Source organism: Rana temporaria, chromosome 7 (genome assembly GCF_905171775.1).
Source record: "Rana temporaria chromosome 7, aRanTem1.1, whole genome shotgun sequence".
Lineage (NCBI taxonomy): Eukaryota > Metazoa > Chordata > Amphibia > Anura > Ranidae > Rana > Rana temporaria.
This window is the reverse complement of record NC_053495.1, coordinates 3312439-3331551: the sequence shown is the minus strand read 5'-3', so window position 1 is coordinate 3331551 and position 19113 is coordinate 3312439. Positions and strand designations below refer to the sequence as shown.

The 19113-nt window shown below is 46.5% G+C and overlaps 1 protein-coding gene across 1 annotated transcript; it reads left to right on the top strand.

Annotated features, from left to right (window-relative positions):
* Positions 1-15754: 15754 nt before the first annotated feature.
* LOC120944780 (olfactory receptor 1G1-like) lies at positions 15755-16712 on the top strand. The gene has a single exon (XM_040358568.1). The coding sequence runs from the start codon at positions 15755-15757 to the stop codon at positions 16679-16681; it is 927 nt and encodes a 308-aa protein (XP_040214502.1). The 3' UTR covers positions 16682-16712.
* The last annotated feature ends 2401 nt before the right edge of the window (positions 16713-19113 follow it).

The following is a 19113-nucleotide window of genomic DNA, read 5'->3' as shown; positions in this document are numbered from 1 at the left end:
CATTTTAGAGATCTCTCTCCTGGTGTGACTACCAAATAATGGCCAGGCTAATATCCGCAAAGCTTGTCAAAGCATTATGTGTTATGCCATAGTAAAAGCCTGAAGGGTGCCTCTTTTATGGCTATAGATAAGTTTAACCCCCATTGGAGAGGTAGTCCACCTGAAACCTGGACACATTATTCAGACAGTAATGTGGCTCAGAACAGGGCCTGACAGGAGGCGGGGCGGGGGGGGGGGGTACTATGTGCGCTGCATTGCTATTCTCTTTGGAGTGACCCAAAATGAAAATAAATTGCTGTGCGCCACTAAAGGGTTCGGGTTTGGCTTGAATAAATGTAAACGCTGTAACTTCACTGCGTCGACCGCGCGTACGTTCGGGGATTCGCGTATTTTGCTAATTTGCATACCCGGCGGGGAAAACGACGGAGGCGACACCTAGCGGCGGAAAAAATAATTGCATTTAAGATCTGACAGCGTAAGAGCCTTATGCCTGTCGGATCTAATGGTTATCAATGCGTAACTGATTCTAAGAATCAGTCGCATAGATACGACGGCCCAGATTAGGACTTACGACGGCGCACATTGCGTTGCGCCGTTGTAAGCCCTTTGAGAATCTGGGCCATTGCATTTTTTTCAAAATTGTCGCTTTATTTTTGTTTATACCACCAAAAGAAAGCTCTATTTGTGGGGGAAAAAGGACGCCAATTTTGTTTGGGAGCCACGTCGCACGACCGCGCAATTGTCTGTTAAAGCGACGCAGCGCCGAATCGCAAAACCTGGCCGGGATCCTCTAGCTGCATTTTGGTCCGGGTCTTAAGTGGTTAAAGCTTACTAAAATTATGCCCGTATACTTCCTTGTGCCCCTGAGACCACCAGAACGGGGTTCCCTCCATAAAAGCTCCAAACAGGAGAGGCTTGAATCTGCTGGGGCGATCTGCGGTAAGAGGCATGGCTGCACGTCCGTCCGATCTGTCAGGAGAGGATAAAAAAAGAGAATGGTGCGGGGCGTCTCCCCTTCAAATTTATAGCTAACCAATCCTGCCAGGATGTGGGGGCGGAGTCACAACCCAGCGTGTGCTGCCATGAATGCGTCAGGAAAAATAACTCTCGTAGAATGTTTCACTTTTAGTTTCATGTTTCCCGAGGTTCAGACTTCTATCATTTCACACAGAAGAGGACTTGGCAGTTCCTGGAGCTCAGAAGACAAAGAGTTGCCAACATCACCTCAAGACATTTCTTTTCCTTCAAAAATGGAAATGATGGCGGCGTTCCGAACGTATTTTTGGTCTTATTTCAATACGCTCACAGCCGCCGTCGTAGCTCTTCTATTTGTGCTGCTGGGAAGATTAATTGATATTAATTTTAAATGTCCCAAAAACTATCCACTGGCCATTGTCTACAGTGCGTCGCATATCTTCGTGCCGTGTCTGATTCTTCTGTTTCTCGGGTGCAAGTTTTCACGTGTATGTTCAACAAATAAACTGTGCTGCCCAGAAAAAGGCGTCTGTTGTAAAATCCACACCTTCGTTCAAATCTCTACGGCTTCCACCATATGGATCATGATTGTATTAACTGACGGAGACTACCTAGACTGTTTGTGTGGAACATCAGAAAACGAAGATGCCATAGTAAAGCCAATAGCCAAGGTATGAGGTATTACTATATATTTATACTGTATATGCACTATATTGTCAAACGTATTGGCACGCCTGCCTTTACACGCAACTTTAATGGCATCCCAGTCTTATGCCGCGTACAGACGATCGGACATTCCGACAACAAAACCGTGGATTTTTTTTTCAGACGGATGTTGGCTCAAACTTGTCTTGCATGCACACCGTCACACAAATGTTGTCATGTTAATAGAAGTTTTGGGGAGAGACGATTCACGCTTTTCAGCCTCATGCTTTTCAGTCCGTTACAGCGCGACGAATGTGCTATCTCCATTACTGGCGGCTGCTGCTGTCCCCCCAGGCAGGTATGGCTGGCGGCTGCTGCTGTCCCCCAGGCAGGTATGGCTGGTGGCTGCTGCTGCTGTCCCCCAGACAGGTATGGCTGGTGGCTGCTGCTGTCCCCCAGGCAGGTATGGCTGGCGGGTGCTTCTGTCCCGCAGGCAGATATGGCTGGCGGGTGCTGCTGTCCCCCAGGCAGGTATGGCTGGCGGGTGCTGCTGTCCCCCAGGCAGATATGGCTGGCGGGTGCTGCTGTCCCCCAGGCAGGTATGGCTGGTGGCTGCTGCTGTCCCCCAGGCAGGTATGGCTGGTGGCTGCTGCTGTCCCCCAGGCAGGTATGGCTGGTGGCTGCTGCTGATGTCCCCCAGGCAGGTATGGCTGGCTGCTGCTGCTGTCCCCCAGGCAGGTATGGCTGGCGGGTGCTGCTGTCCCCCAGGCAGGTATGGCTGGCGGCTGCTGCTTCTGTCCCCCAGGCAGGTATGGCTGGTGGCTGCTGCTGCTGTCCCCCAGGCAGGTATGGCTGGCTGCTGCTGCTGTCCCCCAGGCAGGTATGGCTGGCGGGTGCTGCTGTCCCCCAGGCAGGTATGGCTGGCGGGTGCTGCTGTCCCCCAGGCAGGTATGGCTGGTGGCTGCTGCTGTCCCCCAGGCAGGTATGGTTGGCTGCTGCTGTTGTCCCCCAGGCAGGTATGGCTGGTGGCTGCTGCTGTCCCCCCAGGCAGGTATGGCTGGCGGCTGCTGCTGTCCCCCAGGCAGGTATGGCTGGTGGCTGCTGCTGTCCCCCAGGCAGGTATGGCTGGTGGCTGCTGCTGTCCCCCAGGCAGGTATGGCTGGTGGCTGCTGCTGCTGTCCCCCAGGCAGGTATGGCTGGCTGCTGCTGCTGTCCCCCAGGCAGGTATGGCTGGCGGGTGCTGCTGTCCCCCAGGCAGGTATGGCTGGCGGCTGCTGCTTCTGTCCCCCAGACAGGTATGGCTGGCGGCTGCTGCTTCTGTCCCCCAGGCAGGTATGGCTGGTGGCTGCTGCTGCTGTCCCCCAGGCAGGTATGGCTGGCTGCTGCTGCTGTCCCCCAGGCAGGTATGGCTGGCGGGTGCTGCTGTCCCCCAGGCAGGTATGGCTGGCGGGTGCTGCTGTCCCCCAGGCAGGTATGGCTGGTGGCTGCTGCTGTCCCCCAGGCAGGTATGGCTGGTGGCTGCTGCTGTCCCCCAGGCAGGTATGGTTGGCTGCTGCTGTTGTCCCCCAGGCAGGTATGGCTGGTGGCTGCTGCTGTCCCCCCAGGCAGGTATGGCTGGCGGCTGCTGCTGTCCCCCAGGCAGGTATGGCTGGTGGCTGCTGCTGCTGTCCCCCAGGCAGGTATGGCTGGTGGCTGCTGCTGCTGTCCCCCAGGCAGGTATAACTGGCTGCTGCTGCTGCTCCTGTCCCCCAGGCAGGTATGACTGGTGGCAGCTGCTGTCCCCCCAGGCAGGTATGACTGGTGGCAGCTGCTGTCCCCCCAGGCAGGTATGGCTGGTGGCTGCTGCTGCTGTCCCCCAGTCAGTTATGGCTGGTGGCTGCTGCTGCTGTCCCCCAGGCAGGTATGGCTGGTGGCAGCTGCTGTCTCCCCAGGCAGGTATGGCTGGTGGCAGCTGCTGTCTCCCCAGGCAGGTATGGCTGGTGGCAGCTGCTGTCCCCCCAGGCAGGTATGGCTGGCGGCTGCTGCTGTCCCCCCAGGCAGGTATGGCTGGTGGTTGCTGCTGCTGTCCCCCAGGCAGGTATGGCTGGTGGTTGCTGCTGCTGTCCCCCAGGCAGGTATGGCTGGTGGCAGCTGATCCCCAGGGTGGATATGGCTGGTGGCTGCTGCTGGCAGGTATCACTGGTGGCTTCTGCCCCAGGCAGAGTGCATTTGGTATCACAGGGGGGTAACAAGAGCCGGTGCAATACAGTAAGGTGGTTCGGGAACCCGCTATCTGGGCTTGCTAACCCGCCATTCCAGAGCAGGAGGTGACAGGCCACATCAGAGGGCACCACGGGTTGGAGTCGGTTAAATAGGATGAGGAGGATCAGAAAAGACAGGATCAAACAGTCTTTATGCACAATACAGAGGATTAACCCCTAAGGTTCCACAGTGAGTATAACAAACATGCTTTACTGCACATTCACCATAGATCCCAACTGTCCCTGATTTTGGGCTGGTCTTTATAGTTGTATATAAAATGCACTTTTTATCTTTTAAAAAGTGTTCCCCAGCGCTAAACCTTTCATCCAATTTCTAAATTGCTGCATTTGTAAATTTTTAAAGCCAGTATAAAGGAATAGTATTGCTAAAAAAAAGCCCTTGTGAATTTAATTAACCTTTTTTTGGTTAATTCTCCTTTAGGGGGGTGTGGCAGAGGGCGTGTCCTATGCCTACATACGTTTGCTAGTAGGTGTCCCTGATTCCCATCTCAAAATTTTGGAAGGTGTGCATACACACTGAATTTACTGTTGTGGGTTTAGTAACACTTTAAGTGATTTCTTGATCCAACAGGTCTGGCAGTAATCAGGCGCCGCCCCCTCACGCTTGTGCACCGCCACTGAAATACAATACATAGATTCATGCATTGCATGAATCTATGTATTGTCACTGCCGGCAATTATTTAGATGGCTGGCCCCCTGGTGAGCGCAGGCCATCTGAATAACGGCAGCTGGTTGGCTTTAGAAATGCCTATCAGAGCCAGCGGCTCTGATAGGCTTATCCAATTACAGCCTGAGGGCTATAATCGGCTTCCAAATAGTTAACCAAGGGACGCACGGGGTGTGCGTTCCCTGGTTAACACTGACTCACATCTCAGCCAATCAGGTTCACCGGTTACCTGATTGGCTGAAGCGACATCGAGGGTGGGACTACATCGAGGGATCGTAGAGGAGGATCCGAGAATGGCTGACCGAGAAAGCTAAGTACCAGGCGGGGGGCAATCTGGCTGCATTTTAGGGGAAAACTGGCCGCAATTGATGGGCACAGTGGTGACAATTGATGGCACAGTGGCTGCGTTTGGCATGGCACAGTGGCGACAGTTGATGGGCACAGTGGCGACAATGGCATGGCACAGTGGCGACCATGGCATGGCACAGTGGCGACCATGGCATGGCACAGTGGCGACAATTGATGGGCACAGTGGCAACAATTGATGGGCACAGTGACTGCGTTTAATGGCATGGTACAGTGGTGAAAATGTTATAGCACAGTGGCTGCGTTTAAAGGGCACAGTGAGGATGCAATTGATGTTTTTTTTTTTTTTTTTTCGTTTGTTTGTGCCCCCCCCAAAAATTTTGAGCACCAGCCGCCACTGAATCAGGCTTGGGCGTGGTTAAATGTGGTTAATCACAGTTTATTCATAATTTAGAAAGGAGGGGGGGGGGGGCGGCAATTACTTTTTACAGCACTGTATATATACCGTATATTTGTGGAATTTTTTTTTTTTACGCTGACATGTTAAAATACTTTGTCTCACACTTGTATTTTGATGAAACCTCCCCCAATGGAGGACGTTCCTCTAATGGAATTTTTTTTGGAATTCTTGTGCAGATTGTTGGATTTGGGTGTATATGTCTGCTCATCGGACTTAAACTCTTCGTATCGTGCTGCGTGCGCAAAGATCCTGAAAGGAAAATCGTGACAAACTGGCGGGAGCAAAAGTACGAGGCCTACCTGGTAAAACAGATGGAAGAAGGAATAAGGATGAAAGCAAAAGAGATACACGAAGCTGCAGTGAAAGACTTGATTACGAGTGAATATCCCGATGGAATGTTTGGAATTGATACAACCGATGCGTCAAACTGGATGAACAGGTTGGAAGTGACAGTTACGGCTGCCACAGAAAACCCTTCAGATAAAGTAACTGAAATGGCAAGAAAGAGAAATGAAAACAGTGAAGCGAGTGATACAAGTGCATCGGGATCAACCAATGGGGGCGCTGCGGGATCAGGAGGTGGAGCAAGTGATACAAGTGCATCGGGATCAACCAATGGGGGCGCTGCGGGATCAGGAGGTGGAGCAAGTAATACAAGTGCATCGGGATCAACCAAAGAGGGCGCTGTGGGATCAGGAGGTGGAGCAAGTAATACAAGTGCATCAGGATCAACCAATGGGGGTGCTGCGGGATCAGGAGGTGGAGCAAGTAATACAAGTGCATCAGGATCAAAGAATGGGGGCGCTGCGGGATCAAGAGGTGGACTAAGTAATACAAGTGCATCAGGATCAACCAATGGGGGCGCTGCGGGATCAGGAGGTGGAGCAAGTGATACAAGTGCATCGGGATCAACCAATGGGGGCGCTGCAGGATCAGGAGGTGGAGCAAGTAATACAAGTGCACCAGGATCAACCAATGGGGGCGCTGCGGGATCAGGAGGTGGAGCAAGTAATACAAGCGCATCGGGATCAACCAATGGGGGCGCTGCGGGATCAGGAGGTGGAGCAAGTGATACAAGTGCACCAGGATCAACCACTGGGGGCGCTGCGGGATTAGGAGGTGGACTAAGTAATACAAGTGCATCAGGATCAACCAATGGGGGCGCTGCGGGATCAGGAGGTGGACTAAGTAATACAAGTGCATCAAGATCAACCAATGGGGGCGCTGCGGGATCAGGAGGTGGAGCAGGTGATACAAATGCATCGGGATCAACCACTGGGGGCGCTGCGGGATTAGGAGGTGGACTAAGTAATACAAGTGCATCAGGATCAACCAATGGGGGCGCTGCGGGATCAGGAGGTGGAGCAAGTAATACAAGTGCACCAGGATCAACCAATGGGGGCGCTGCGGGATCAGGAGGTGGAGCAAGTAATATAAATGAATTGAAATTATTCGTTGAGGATGTTGAAGAATCAGACGATGAAAAAAACAAATCAAATGAACATTTTGAAGTAGAATCAGAAAGTTCTCCATTGCTTGAATATTTCTGAGTAAGAAAAAAAAAAACAATAATTAACCACTTCAGCCCCAGACCATTTTGTAGCTAAAGGACCTGGCCAGTTTTTGCGATTCGGCACTGCGTCACTTTATCTGACAATTGCGCGGTCGTGCGACGTGGCTCCCAAACAAAATTGACATTCTTTTTTTCCCATAAATAGAGCTTTCTTTTGGTGGTATTTGATCACTTCTGGCATTAGGGCAGCAATGGCATGAGGGTATTTGAAACGCGTTGAGGTAGTTCTAGATTGTCTACCTATGGAAGACACCTCAATTGTCCGCCATTCTGTGGGAGGGTTCTAAGGGAGGGTCATTTTATTGGCTTCGTCTTTTTTTAACTGTTTTTAGCTATACTAAATAATAAAATATATACATTTTATTTATGAGTTGTTTTGTTAAAGTCCATTTTGTTCTTCTTTTTTCCATACAGTTACATCTAGTAAGTTGTGGATAGTGGGGTAGATTCAGTTAGATTTGCGCAGTTTTTACGTAGGCGCAGGACACCGTTTTTGCCCTGCGCCCCCGCAAATTATCTGCACTACCCTCGATTCACGGAGCAGTAGCTCCGTAAATTGCGTTTGCGCTCCGGCAAAATGCCCGGTGTAAGCGCGCGCAATTTAAATGATCCCGTAGGGGGCGTGGATCATTTAAATTAGGCGCGTTCCCGCGCCGAGCGTAGTGCGCATGCTCCGTCGGGAAACTTTCCCGACGTGCATTGCGGTAAATGACGTCGCAAGGACGTAATTTGCTTCAAAGTGAACGTGAATGGCGTCCAGCGCCATTCACGATTCACTTACGCAAACGACGTACATTTCAAATTTCGCGACGCGGGAACGGCGGGTATACGTAGCATTGGCTGCCCCTGCTAATAGCAGGGGCAGCCTTACGCAAAACCAACGTACGCAAACGACGTAAACTGCGTACGCAGGGCTCGCGTAGGGTTGTGAATCGGAGTTAGTATGCAATTTGCATACTATACGCTGACCACAACGGGAACGCCACCTAGCGGCCTGCGTAAGAATGCAGCCTAAGATATGACGGCATAAGGAGCCTTATGCCAGTCATTTCTTAGGCTGCAGTCGGCGTAACGAGGTTCCTGAATCAGGAGCATTCGTAACGCCGGCGCAGGTAAGCAATTGCGTTGCGTAACTATGGTTACGCAGACGCAATTGCTCTTTGAATCTACCCCATTGCTGCTATGGGCATATATATATTTTTCCTCTTGTGTCTGGTAGTTTTGTTGTGGTCGGTGAACTTCTTTTTTTTTTTACACAGCCTGACCTGAATTCTGCTTCCTCCTAGTAGTGCCCAGAGGAAGTGAAAGAGACAAACTTTGAACCAACGCATCCTCCACACACACAATGACGCATCACAAACTGGGGGAAATATATGCACAAATTATATAAACAAACGTTTGTTGACTATCACACCTACAGTATACTTTATATTACCAAAAGTATTGGGACGCCTGCCTTTTACACACACATGGGGCCGGATTCAGATAGGAGATACGCCGTCGTATCTCTGAGTGCGGGCCGTCGTATCTATGCGCCTGATTCATAGAATCAGTTACGCATAGATATCCCTAAGATCCGACTGGTGTAAGTGTCTTATACCGTCGTATCTTAATCTGCATAATCACGCTGGCTGCTAGGTGGCGCTTCCGTATAGTTACGCGTGGAATATGCTAAATAGGTATTTACGCCGATTCAGAAACGTAAGTCCCGCCGGCGCATTTTTTTTACGTCGTTTACGTTAGGCTTTTTTTGGCGTATAGTTATCCCTGCTATATGAGGCGTAGCTAATGTTAAGTATGGCCGTCGTTCCCGCGCCGAGTTTTGAAAATTTTACGTCGTTTGCGCAAGTCGTTCGCGAATAGGGCTGTACATCATTTACGCTCACGTCGAATCCAATACGTCCTTGCGGCGTACTTTGGAGCAATGCACACTGGGATATTTTACAGACGGCGCATACGCAGTTAAAAAAAAACGTCAAAAACGCGGGGTCAAGTAAAATTTAAATACAACACGCCCCCAACATCCCCATTTGAATTAGGCGGGCTTACGCAGCAACACATACGTTACGCCGCCGTAACTAAGGGCGCAAGTTCTTCCTGCATACGGAACTTGCGCCACAAAGTTACGGCGGTGTAACGTATCGGAGATACTTTACGCCAGCAGAAAGATCCGCTGATATTTCTGAATCCAGCCCACGAACTTTAATGACATCCCAGTCTTAGTCCAGAGGGTTCAATATTGAGTTGGCCCCGCCCTTTGCAGGTATAATAGCTTCAACTCTTCTGGGAAGGCGGGTCACAAGGTTTAGGGGTGTGTCTATGGGAAGGCCGTCCACAAGGTTTAGGAGTGTGTCTATGGGAATGTTTGACCATTCTTCCAGAAGAGCATTTGTGAGGTCAGGCACTGATGTTGGACTAGAATTCATCCCAAAGGTGATCTATCGGGTTAAGGTCAGGGCTCTGTGCAGGCCAAGTCAAGGCCCTCCACCAGTGTTGCCAACCATCAGTATTTTTATACAGTGGTTAAGAAAATACTATCTAGGAGCATGGGCGTCCGCTGAAATTTTTTCAGGGGGGGCGTGCTTCGGCAGCGGCGATACACAGTTGCATTTTACCCTTTCTTTGACCGCTAGCGGGGGTTAAAAGCGCCCCCCCCCCCCACGTTAAAATGTAAAAACAAGTAAACTAAACTAACTAAATAAGGGACAACTAGAAACTATGCCGTAGGCTACAACTCTGTGTTGTGTTTGCTCTGCTTTTCCAGACTTGCTAAAAACACATCAGAAAATAGTCTAGTGTTACCTGTGGCAACAGATGTTGGAGCAAACAAAGCACAGGCCTGGTAAACTATATAAAACGGCGCTCCCCTCCCTCTGTCCTCTGGCGCTCCTATCGTATGTCACGGAGCTGGGTCTGTGTGCAAGGTCCCGCCCCCTAGTTCAGCTTGTGTGATAGGCGGAACACTAGATGACTATCAGACGAGCCGAACTAGGGGCGCGGGACCTTTCACACAGACCCAGCTCCGTGAAATACAATACGAGCGCCGGAGGACAGAAGGAGGGGAGCGCTGCAGTCGCCGCTTAAAGCGGCCCCAGGGCCAGTTCGGCTCCGCTCCTGGCGATCCCAGGAGGGGGCAAACGACCCCCCTTGCCCTATGGAGCGGACGCCCATGTCTAGGAGGGTTTGTGAAAAAAATGCTTGTGCTCAAAAAAGTCCAAAAAAGCTAGCTCAATAAAAATGTGCTCAAGAGCACAAAAAAAGCACACGCTTCTATAAGCTGAAATAAAAGCAGGTTTTTTTTATTTTTTGAGCTACAGTGTGCATGAGCTATGAAAAAGTTATTTTTTCTTTTCAAAATGTTTCATCTTTATTCATTTATTTAGCAAAAAAAAAAAACAGCAATGATTAAATACCACCGAAAGAAAGCAAGGTGCGACAGCGTTGAAAGCTGGAAATTGGCCTGGGCAGTAAGGGGGTAAAAGTGCCCAGTAGGTAAGTGGTTTATGCAAGCCTAAAAATAAAGGAGTGATAACATAATAAGCGAGTGATAACATTTCCCAGATGAATTGGTGTACAGACCTTTACTGCGGTCTACAGGGGACAGATTTAATTATTATAAATCTGCGATGGGGAAATAAAAAAATAATTGCAAAACCCCACGGGAGAGTTTCAGAGCGAAATAACAAACAGAATGAAACATATAAAATCTTCTGCATCTGCAACACGACACCAAGGGATTCATGACAACGCTGCCTGTCTATAAAATCGATTTGTAACTTCATATTATAACGCAATATTATTTAATTTATTTACATTTTCCTAATTCAGTAAAGCAATGACAAAGGGCAACAGTGACAGGAGAAGTCATCACAAACTTGACCACAAACATTTTTCACTGCAATAAGTGGCAAAAAGACTTCACCACTGCCGAATCCATTTGTTTTACATTTCAATAAGCTTTATTGTTCACTGAACATTACAAGAGTCGCCAAGCCAAGATCCTTTATAAGGCCTTTCTCCCCATCAGGCGTTTGGTCACAGAGATCACTGCGAAAAGTCTGTAGGGCTAAAAACTTACCACAATTTATGTCCTGAAATTGGAAAATTAAAAGAAGATTATGGGCTAGATTCACGTAGGGGGACGCAAGTTTGTGCGGGCGTAGCGTATTCTATTTACGCTACGCCTTCGCAACTTTGATGGGCAAGTGCAGTATTCACAAAGCACTTGCTCCGTAAGTTGTGGCGGCGTATCGTAAATCTGCCGGCGTAAGCGCGCTGAAATTCAAATTGTCAAGAGGTGGGAGTGTTTTATGTAAATAAAACATGACCCCACGTAAATGACGTTTCTCACGAACGGCGCATGCGACGGCCGTGAACGTATCCCAGTGCGCATGCTCCTAATCACGTCGCAAATAGTCAATGGCCCAGATTCAAGAAGCACTTGCGCCCGCGCAACCATAGGTTGCTCCTGCTATAGCAGGCGCAGCCAATGCTAAAGTATAGCTGCGCCTCCCGCTCGCGACGTTCAAATTTAACGTCGTTTACGTAAGTGAACCGTGAATGGCGCTGGACGCCATTCACGTTCACTTACAAGCAAATGACGTCCTTGCGACGTCATTTGCCGTGAACGTATCCCAGTGCGCATGCTCCTAATCACGTCGCAAATAGTCAATGGCCCAGATTCAAGAAGCACTTGCGCCCGCGCAACCATAGGCTGCTCCTGCTATAGCAGGCGCAGCCAATGCTAAAGTATAGCTGCGCCTCCCGCTCGCGACGTTCAAATTTAACGTCGTTTACGTAAGTGAACCGTGAATGGCGCTGGACGCCATTCACGTTCACTTACAAGCAAATGACGTCCTTGCGACGTCATTTGCCGCAATGCACGTCGGGAAAGTTTCCCGACGGAGCATGCGCTGTTCGCTCGGCGCGGGAGCGCGCCTAATTTAAATGATTCCCGCCCCCGGCGGGATCATTTACATTAGGCAGCCTTGCGTCCGGCTGCTTAGCATATTGCCCGCGCAATTTACGGAGCAACTGCTCCGTGAATCGCAGGCAAAGCGCAATATTTGCGTGGGCGCAGAGAAAAAAATGTGCTCTTTGCCCACGCAAATATTGCGCGATTCTACTTGAATCTGGGCCAATGCTTTCGACGTGAACGTAATTTATGCAAAGCCCTATTCGCGAACAACTTACGCAAACTACGTAAAATTTTTAAAATTCGACACGGGAACGACTTAACATTGGCTATGCCTCATATAGCAGGAGTAACGTTACGCCGGAAAAAGCCTTACGCAAACTAAGTAAAAAAATCCTCCGGGCGCACTTACGTTTCTGAATCGGCGTATCCAGCTCATTTGCATATTCTACGCTGAAATCGACGGCAGCGCCACCACCTAGCGGCCAGCGTAAATATGCACCCTAAGATACGACGGCGTAAGAGACTTACGCCAGTCGGATCTTAGCCTAATTTCGGCGTATCTTGCTTTCTGAATACAGAAAGAAGATACGCCGGCGCAGATTTGAATTTATGCGGCGTATCTATAGATACGCCGGCGTAAATTCTTTCTGAATCTAGCCCTATATCTGATTACATGCTGTGCTTGATAGGTAAGGTCCAAACTGTAATGACCGTTTTTAATGTCATGGAAAAAAACAAAGTTTTTCTCGACGTGATTCTTGTCAAGCCTGCTTTGCCTACACACGGAAAAAAAAAACTCGAGCAAAACGCGGTGACGTACAACACATACGACGGCACAATAAAGAGGAAGTTCCATTCGGATGGCGCCACCCTTGGGGCTGCTTTTGCTGATTTCATGTTAGTAAAATTTGGTGAGAGACGATTCACGCTTTTCAGTCTTCGTGCTTTTTAGTCCGTTACAGCCTGACCAATGTGCTATCTCCATTACAAACGCTAGTTTTACCAGAACACGCGCTCCCATCTCATAACTTGCCTCTGAGCATGCGCATTTTTTCCCGTCGTTAAAGCCTACACACGACCATTTTTCACGACGAGAAAAACGACGAGAAAAAATAGAGCATATTCTAAATTGTTAATGCCCATTTTTGCTCTGGAGCCCACACACAATAGTTTTTTAACGACCAATTAAAAAAATGGCATTTTTCACGTCATGAAAAACGGTCGTGTGTACGCGGCTTTAAAGCAATTGCGCAGAAATCATTAATTCCAAAATGTCAAGCAAGCAATTGGCTGTAGAAATATTCATGGTTTTAGCTGAAAGCAACATGGAGTTGGGGGATCTGGATGCAGATTATTACAATGAGTGTCCTACAGTATTTCGTTCATTGTTACATTTTATCCCTATTGTGGGGTTTAGTGTTACATTTTATCCCTATTGTGGGGTTTATTGTTACATTGTATCCCTATTGTGGGGTTTAGTGTTACATTTTATCCCTATTGTGGGGTTTATTGTTACATTGTAATACTGATCTGTGTATTGAGAGGCTCAACAGAAACATAATTATAAATACGTGAATAGGGAGGAGTAGAGTGATTTAAATAAAACTTGTTTCACCTCAAAGTTTAGAAATAGAAAAATTTGATAAAATAAAATTTAAAAAAATTATTAAATTAAAAACATTTTTTTTTTTTTGGAGAGTGTGTTTGCTGAAGGGTCAATATAATTTTGTGTTTTCTTGATTTTGAGTTTTTCTCCCTTCTTCTGTGCATTTGATCTTTATTTTTTAATTCTTCTTCTTCTGCTTCTTCTTCTTCTTCTTATTATTATTATTATTATTATTATTATTATTATTATTATTATTATTATTATGCAGGATTTATATAGCACCAAAAGTTTGCACAAAGCTTTACAATCTAAGTTGAGACTGTACAGTTCCAATACAATTAAATACAAGAGGGTTGAGACGGCCCAGTGCTCAGAAGAGCTTACAATCTAATAGGGTGGGACAAGTGGTATAGAAGGTGGTAACTGTTGGGGATGAGCTAATGAAAGAGTTAAACGTTCAGTTAGTTGGAGACGTGATAGGCTTCCAAAAGAGATGGGTTTTCAGGGATCACCTAAAGGCAGCCAGAGTAGGAGATGTCTGGTCAGCTTGAGGTAGGTAGAGAGTACAAGAGAATGGGAGAAGCTCTGGAGAAGTCCTGGAGACAAGCATGGGGGGAGGAGGAGACAAGGGAGTTAGAGAGCAGGAGGTCTTGGGAGGAACAGAGAGGACAGTTTGGGTGATATTTGGAGACAAGTTTAGTGAAGTAGCTTGAGGCAGAGTTGTGGGTGGCTTTGTATGCTGTTAGTATTTTTAATTGAATTTGCTGGGCAATCAGAAGCCAGTGTAGGGATTGGCGGCGGAGAGGGGTAGTAGACACTGAGTCTGGCAGTAGAATTCGTGATAGACTGAAGAGAGGATAGCCTATGGAGGGCTAAACCTAAGAGAAAGGAGTTGCAATGGTCAATGCAATGGTCAAGGCAAGAGATAACAAGGGAGTGAATGAGCATCTTGGTGGTTTCTAAAGTTAAAAAAGGGCAAATTTTAGAGAAGTTACGGAGGGGAAGTCTACAAGCTTTTGACAGTGATTGGATTTAGGGCTGAAAAGACAGGTCTGAGTCTAGGATTCCACCTAGTACCCTGGCATAGGAAGAGGAAATGATAGTTGTATTATTGATCTTAAAAGAAAGGCCATAGAGGAGGGCGTGAGCGGGGGGTATATTACTAGCTTGGTTTTAGAGAGATTTAGTTGGAGGAGGTACGACATCCATGTTGATATGTCAGTTAGTAAGTTAGCAATGCAAGAGGAGACTGAAGGAGTGGAAAAAAAATAATGAAGCACAAGAACAAGTCCAGGGTAGTTGAAAAGAGCTTCCACAATCCTCTAGAGCTATTTGGGATCCGTCAGACCCTTAAAGAATGCCAAACCCACCATAATTTCCCCTTCTTCATTCACTCCAATGCATTTTGCCAAAATGGGAACATTTTATCAAAATTTATGGGAAATGAAAACTCTTAATCTCCCTGATCTCTTTTAATGATCTTATCCAATAACTCTTCTGATGGGGATGTATGTAGAATGCAGGACACAATGATGTAAACCTCAGCGTTCTCAGTCCCTCTGGCACATCACAACCCCCCCTTTTGTTAGATCACAGCCCCTCACTTCACATCTGTCCCCCTTCATGTCGGTGTCCTCAATCTCCCTTCACATCACAGTCCTCAGCCCACTTTACATACCTGTCCTCACTCCCTTCACATTGCAGTCCCCAGCCCCCATTAACATTCTTGTCTTTGGCCCCCCTTTATATTAACCCCCTCCTTAACATTGCAGTCCCCAGCCTCCTTTATATTCCTGTCCTTGTCCCCCCTTTTATATCTCTCCCCTCTTCCTTCGCAGTCTCCAGCTTCAGCGTCCTTTCATAGTAGTGTCGTAGCCCATCCAAGCTTACATAGAGGTCGGGAAGCACAGCAGGACTAGAGCTGATATCGGGAGGCAGGGCAGTTCTGGATGCTTGTAGACTTACCTTTGTAAAATCTGAAAAAAGTTTACAGTTGCACAACCTTTACTGATAACCAGCTTGTAATTGTTTGCAAGGACCACCCTGCATCCTAGCAACTACTTAGTTAACTGGGGCAACTCATGTCCTCCAGCACGCTGTGCTGCCTCCCAATGTCAGCTCTGCAAAGATGACAGCATTAGCGAGGCTGAAGGCAAAAACCAGCTCCTAAATGGCACAACCACAGCAGGTCCAGATGGGACAGTGACTTGGTCCAAATCTAGACCATAGTCCATCATTTAGTGATGCCTACTCTAGGTTAGGTGTGGTATCGAATTAATACTTATTTTTGACACATGGCCTTGTTTTCATACAGTGTCTGATTTCCACCCACAGCCCTTTTGATGAATTGCACGGAGGAGAGAGATTTCCATCTTTCGGCTTTCTCTTTGCCATTTGAGTTTAGTCTTGTTCTTTTCTTTGGGATTCTATTGATGTATTTAGTGGCTGTGTCCGGAAACTTGGTTATTATTGGTCTGGTGTACACAATATCCCAGCTGCATACCCCAATGTATTACTTCCTGTGTAACCTTTCTGTCCAGGACATCGTCTACGTGTCGGCTACTCTGCCTAAATTTTTATCTGTTACGATATCTGGAGATACCCGGATCCTTTTCACAGAATGTATCACTCAGATGTTTTTCTTCACTTTCTGTGTTGGAACTGAGTTTTTCCTCTTGACGTTCATGGCATATGACCGATATGTAGCCATTTGTGTCCCTCTCCGCTATACCGCCATCATGAACCCAAACTTATGCTTCGTGTTATGTTCCATTGCCTGGTTTGTTGGGTTTTGCAATTCCTTCGCCCATGCCTTACTGGTATCTAACTTATTTTTCTGTAATTTCCAAGAGATCAGTCATTTCTACTGTGATCTGAAGACCATGATTGAGCTCTCCAGTAGTGACGTCACCAACATTGAGACAATGGTGTCCATAGAATGCCTATTTTTGGGGGTGATTCCATTTCTGTTGACTTTAGCCTCATATATATGTATAATAGTAACTATTCTAAAGATTCAAAGCTCAGCAGGAAGGTTGAAGGCCTTCTCCAGCTGCTCATCCCATCTCACCATCCTCGTATTATTTTATGTACCGTCTCTCAGTTCCTACTTGATCCCACGCTCTAAACAATCCGAGGAACAGAATAAGACGCTTTCCTTGCTGTACACAGCGCTTGTTCCAACGTTAAATCCTCTGGTTTATAGTTTGAGAAACAAACAAGTTTGGAAAGCCGTGGACCTCCTAGTGGAAAGATATAGAAAATGTTAGTCAGTTTTGCTCAAGAGGTAATGAAAAGATCCATTGCAGATCACAGGCAGCTAGTTTCCTGACCTCTCATGAAGAATATAGGAGACCTAAGGGTGTAATAAAATAAAAATCTACATATCTTCATCCTGTGAATCTGTGTGTGCATTTGTTCTGTGTGGATAGGTCAAAAATAAATGACCTAAGGCTATTTTCTCTGCATGTTGAATGTTATTTATTTATACAAAGGGATTCAGGAAAATACCACATTATGGCCACTAGATGGAGCTAATGATTTATTTATTATGGTCATTAGGGCCATCCTGTGGCCATAATGCTGTATCTTCCTCACTTACTCCAGTAATATGAATTATTGACATTTAACCTACAGAAAAAATTGTGTAATAACATTCGATTTTGCCCTATTAACACAGAGTAAATGTATGCACATTTTTCCTGTGACAATAGCGCTGTGATTTGTATTTATTTTTTATAAACACCCCTCTATATAGTTGGTGGATCCTGTTCTCCCCCATCTGCTGGACATTTTTTTACATTACAGTTTTCAGCAATGATGTAGTCTTCACACCTGGCTTTGTTAACAGACTTTAATGTGAGTCTAGACCTTCCAGCCTGTGCCTGACCATCAGTCTGACTTTCATCTGACTTAACTATACTCTGAGGTTACCCTGGTAAAAAAAATCCTGGCAGCCCCTGTGCTGCCCCATTGGCCCTTAGTATATAGATTGCATGATGAGAACGATACGCAAAAGGTATGTTACATATAGGAGACTCATTGACTCAGGACATCTTGCTCATAGTGCACCAATACATTTTGCTTTAAAATACAGCAAGTCTACAGAAGGATTAAAAATCTGGATAGTGGAAATGATACCAAAAGAAAGATCCTTTGCAGAAAGATTTAAAAGCTATGTCATCGGGAGACCTATTGGATTTTTAATCTGGATACATTGGCTCCAAAGGGTCTCAATGCTGGGCTAGAAGTTCACGACACCACCCTGTAATAATTAAGACTGTCCAAACTCTCACTATGCTCCTGTATTTGACAGCAGGTTGTCTTTGTTTGTTATTAACAGAGATACTTTGTTTATTTAGTTATTTATACTTTGTATCCAGTTTCATATATTTGTTTATAGCAAGCCTGCAATAGTTTACTGGTGGTTATGTTGTACTGAGGGTAAAACTCTGAATATCCCAAAGTAAATAGAGATACAGTATACACAACAATTTATATATGTATTAAATATAAATGTAATAATATCAACGCCAATCTATTTTTATTTATTTTATCATTTTATTTATCCACAAAAAAATATTTTTTTTCATTGCTTGTGATCTTAGAAAAGGAAATGAATTGACACTTTAAATGTGCATATTTTAGCAATTTATATACACATTTCATATACTTTTTAATACACATAACTTACATAATATTATGAAATATAGGGTCCTAATCATGTAGAATTAGGGCCAGATTCAGAAGCAGTTACACCGGCGTATCAGTAGATACGCCGTCGTAACTCTGAATCTACCCCGTCGTAAATTTAAGCGTATTCTGGAAACCAGATACGCTTAAATTAGGCTAAGATACGAGCGGCGTAAGTCTCCTATGCCGTCGTATCTTAGGGTGCATATTTACGCTGGCCGCTAGATGGCGCTTCCGTTGAGTTCGGAGTAGAATATGCAAATGACTAGATACGCCGATTCACGAACGTACGCTTGTCCGTCGCAGTAAAGATAGGCCGTTTCCGTAAGAGGTACGCGGGCGTAAAGATAAAGCTGCCCCCTAGGTGGCCTAGTCAATGTTAAGTATAGCCGTCGTTCCTGCGTCGAAATTTGAAAAATTTACGTCGTTTGCGTAAGTCGTCCGTGAATGGGGCTGGACGGAATTTACGTTCACGTCGAAACCAATACGTCCTTGCGGCGTACTTTGGAGCAATGCACACCGGGATATGTACACGGACGGCGCATGCGCCGTTCGTAAAAAACGTCAATCACGTCGGGTCACCAATCATTTACATAAAACACGCCCCCCTCATCCTCATTTGAATTAGGGGCGCTTACGCCGGCCCCATTTACGCTACGCCGCCGTAACTTAGGAGGCAAGTGCTTTGTGAATACAGCACTTGCCTCTCTGACTTACGGCGGCGTAGCGTAAATACGATACGCTACGCCGCCTGAAAGATGCGCCGCCCTACCTGAATCTAGCTATTAATTTATAAGTCCATCCAATTAATATTTATCCGTTTAATAAATTAATTCATGATTGTATTTATTTATGAGGATATATTTACATGATTATTTAATGAACTTATACAGAAGGGTTTTATTCCAGTGTCTCTTGTTTTTTTTTTTCCAGACTCTTTTTTTATTGTATGCTGTAAAACAAATCACTTTTCAGAGGGACAGTGAGGGTTGACGAGTGCTGAATGTGA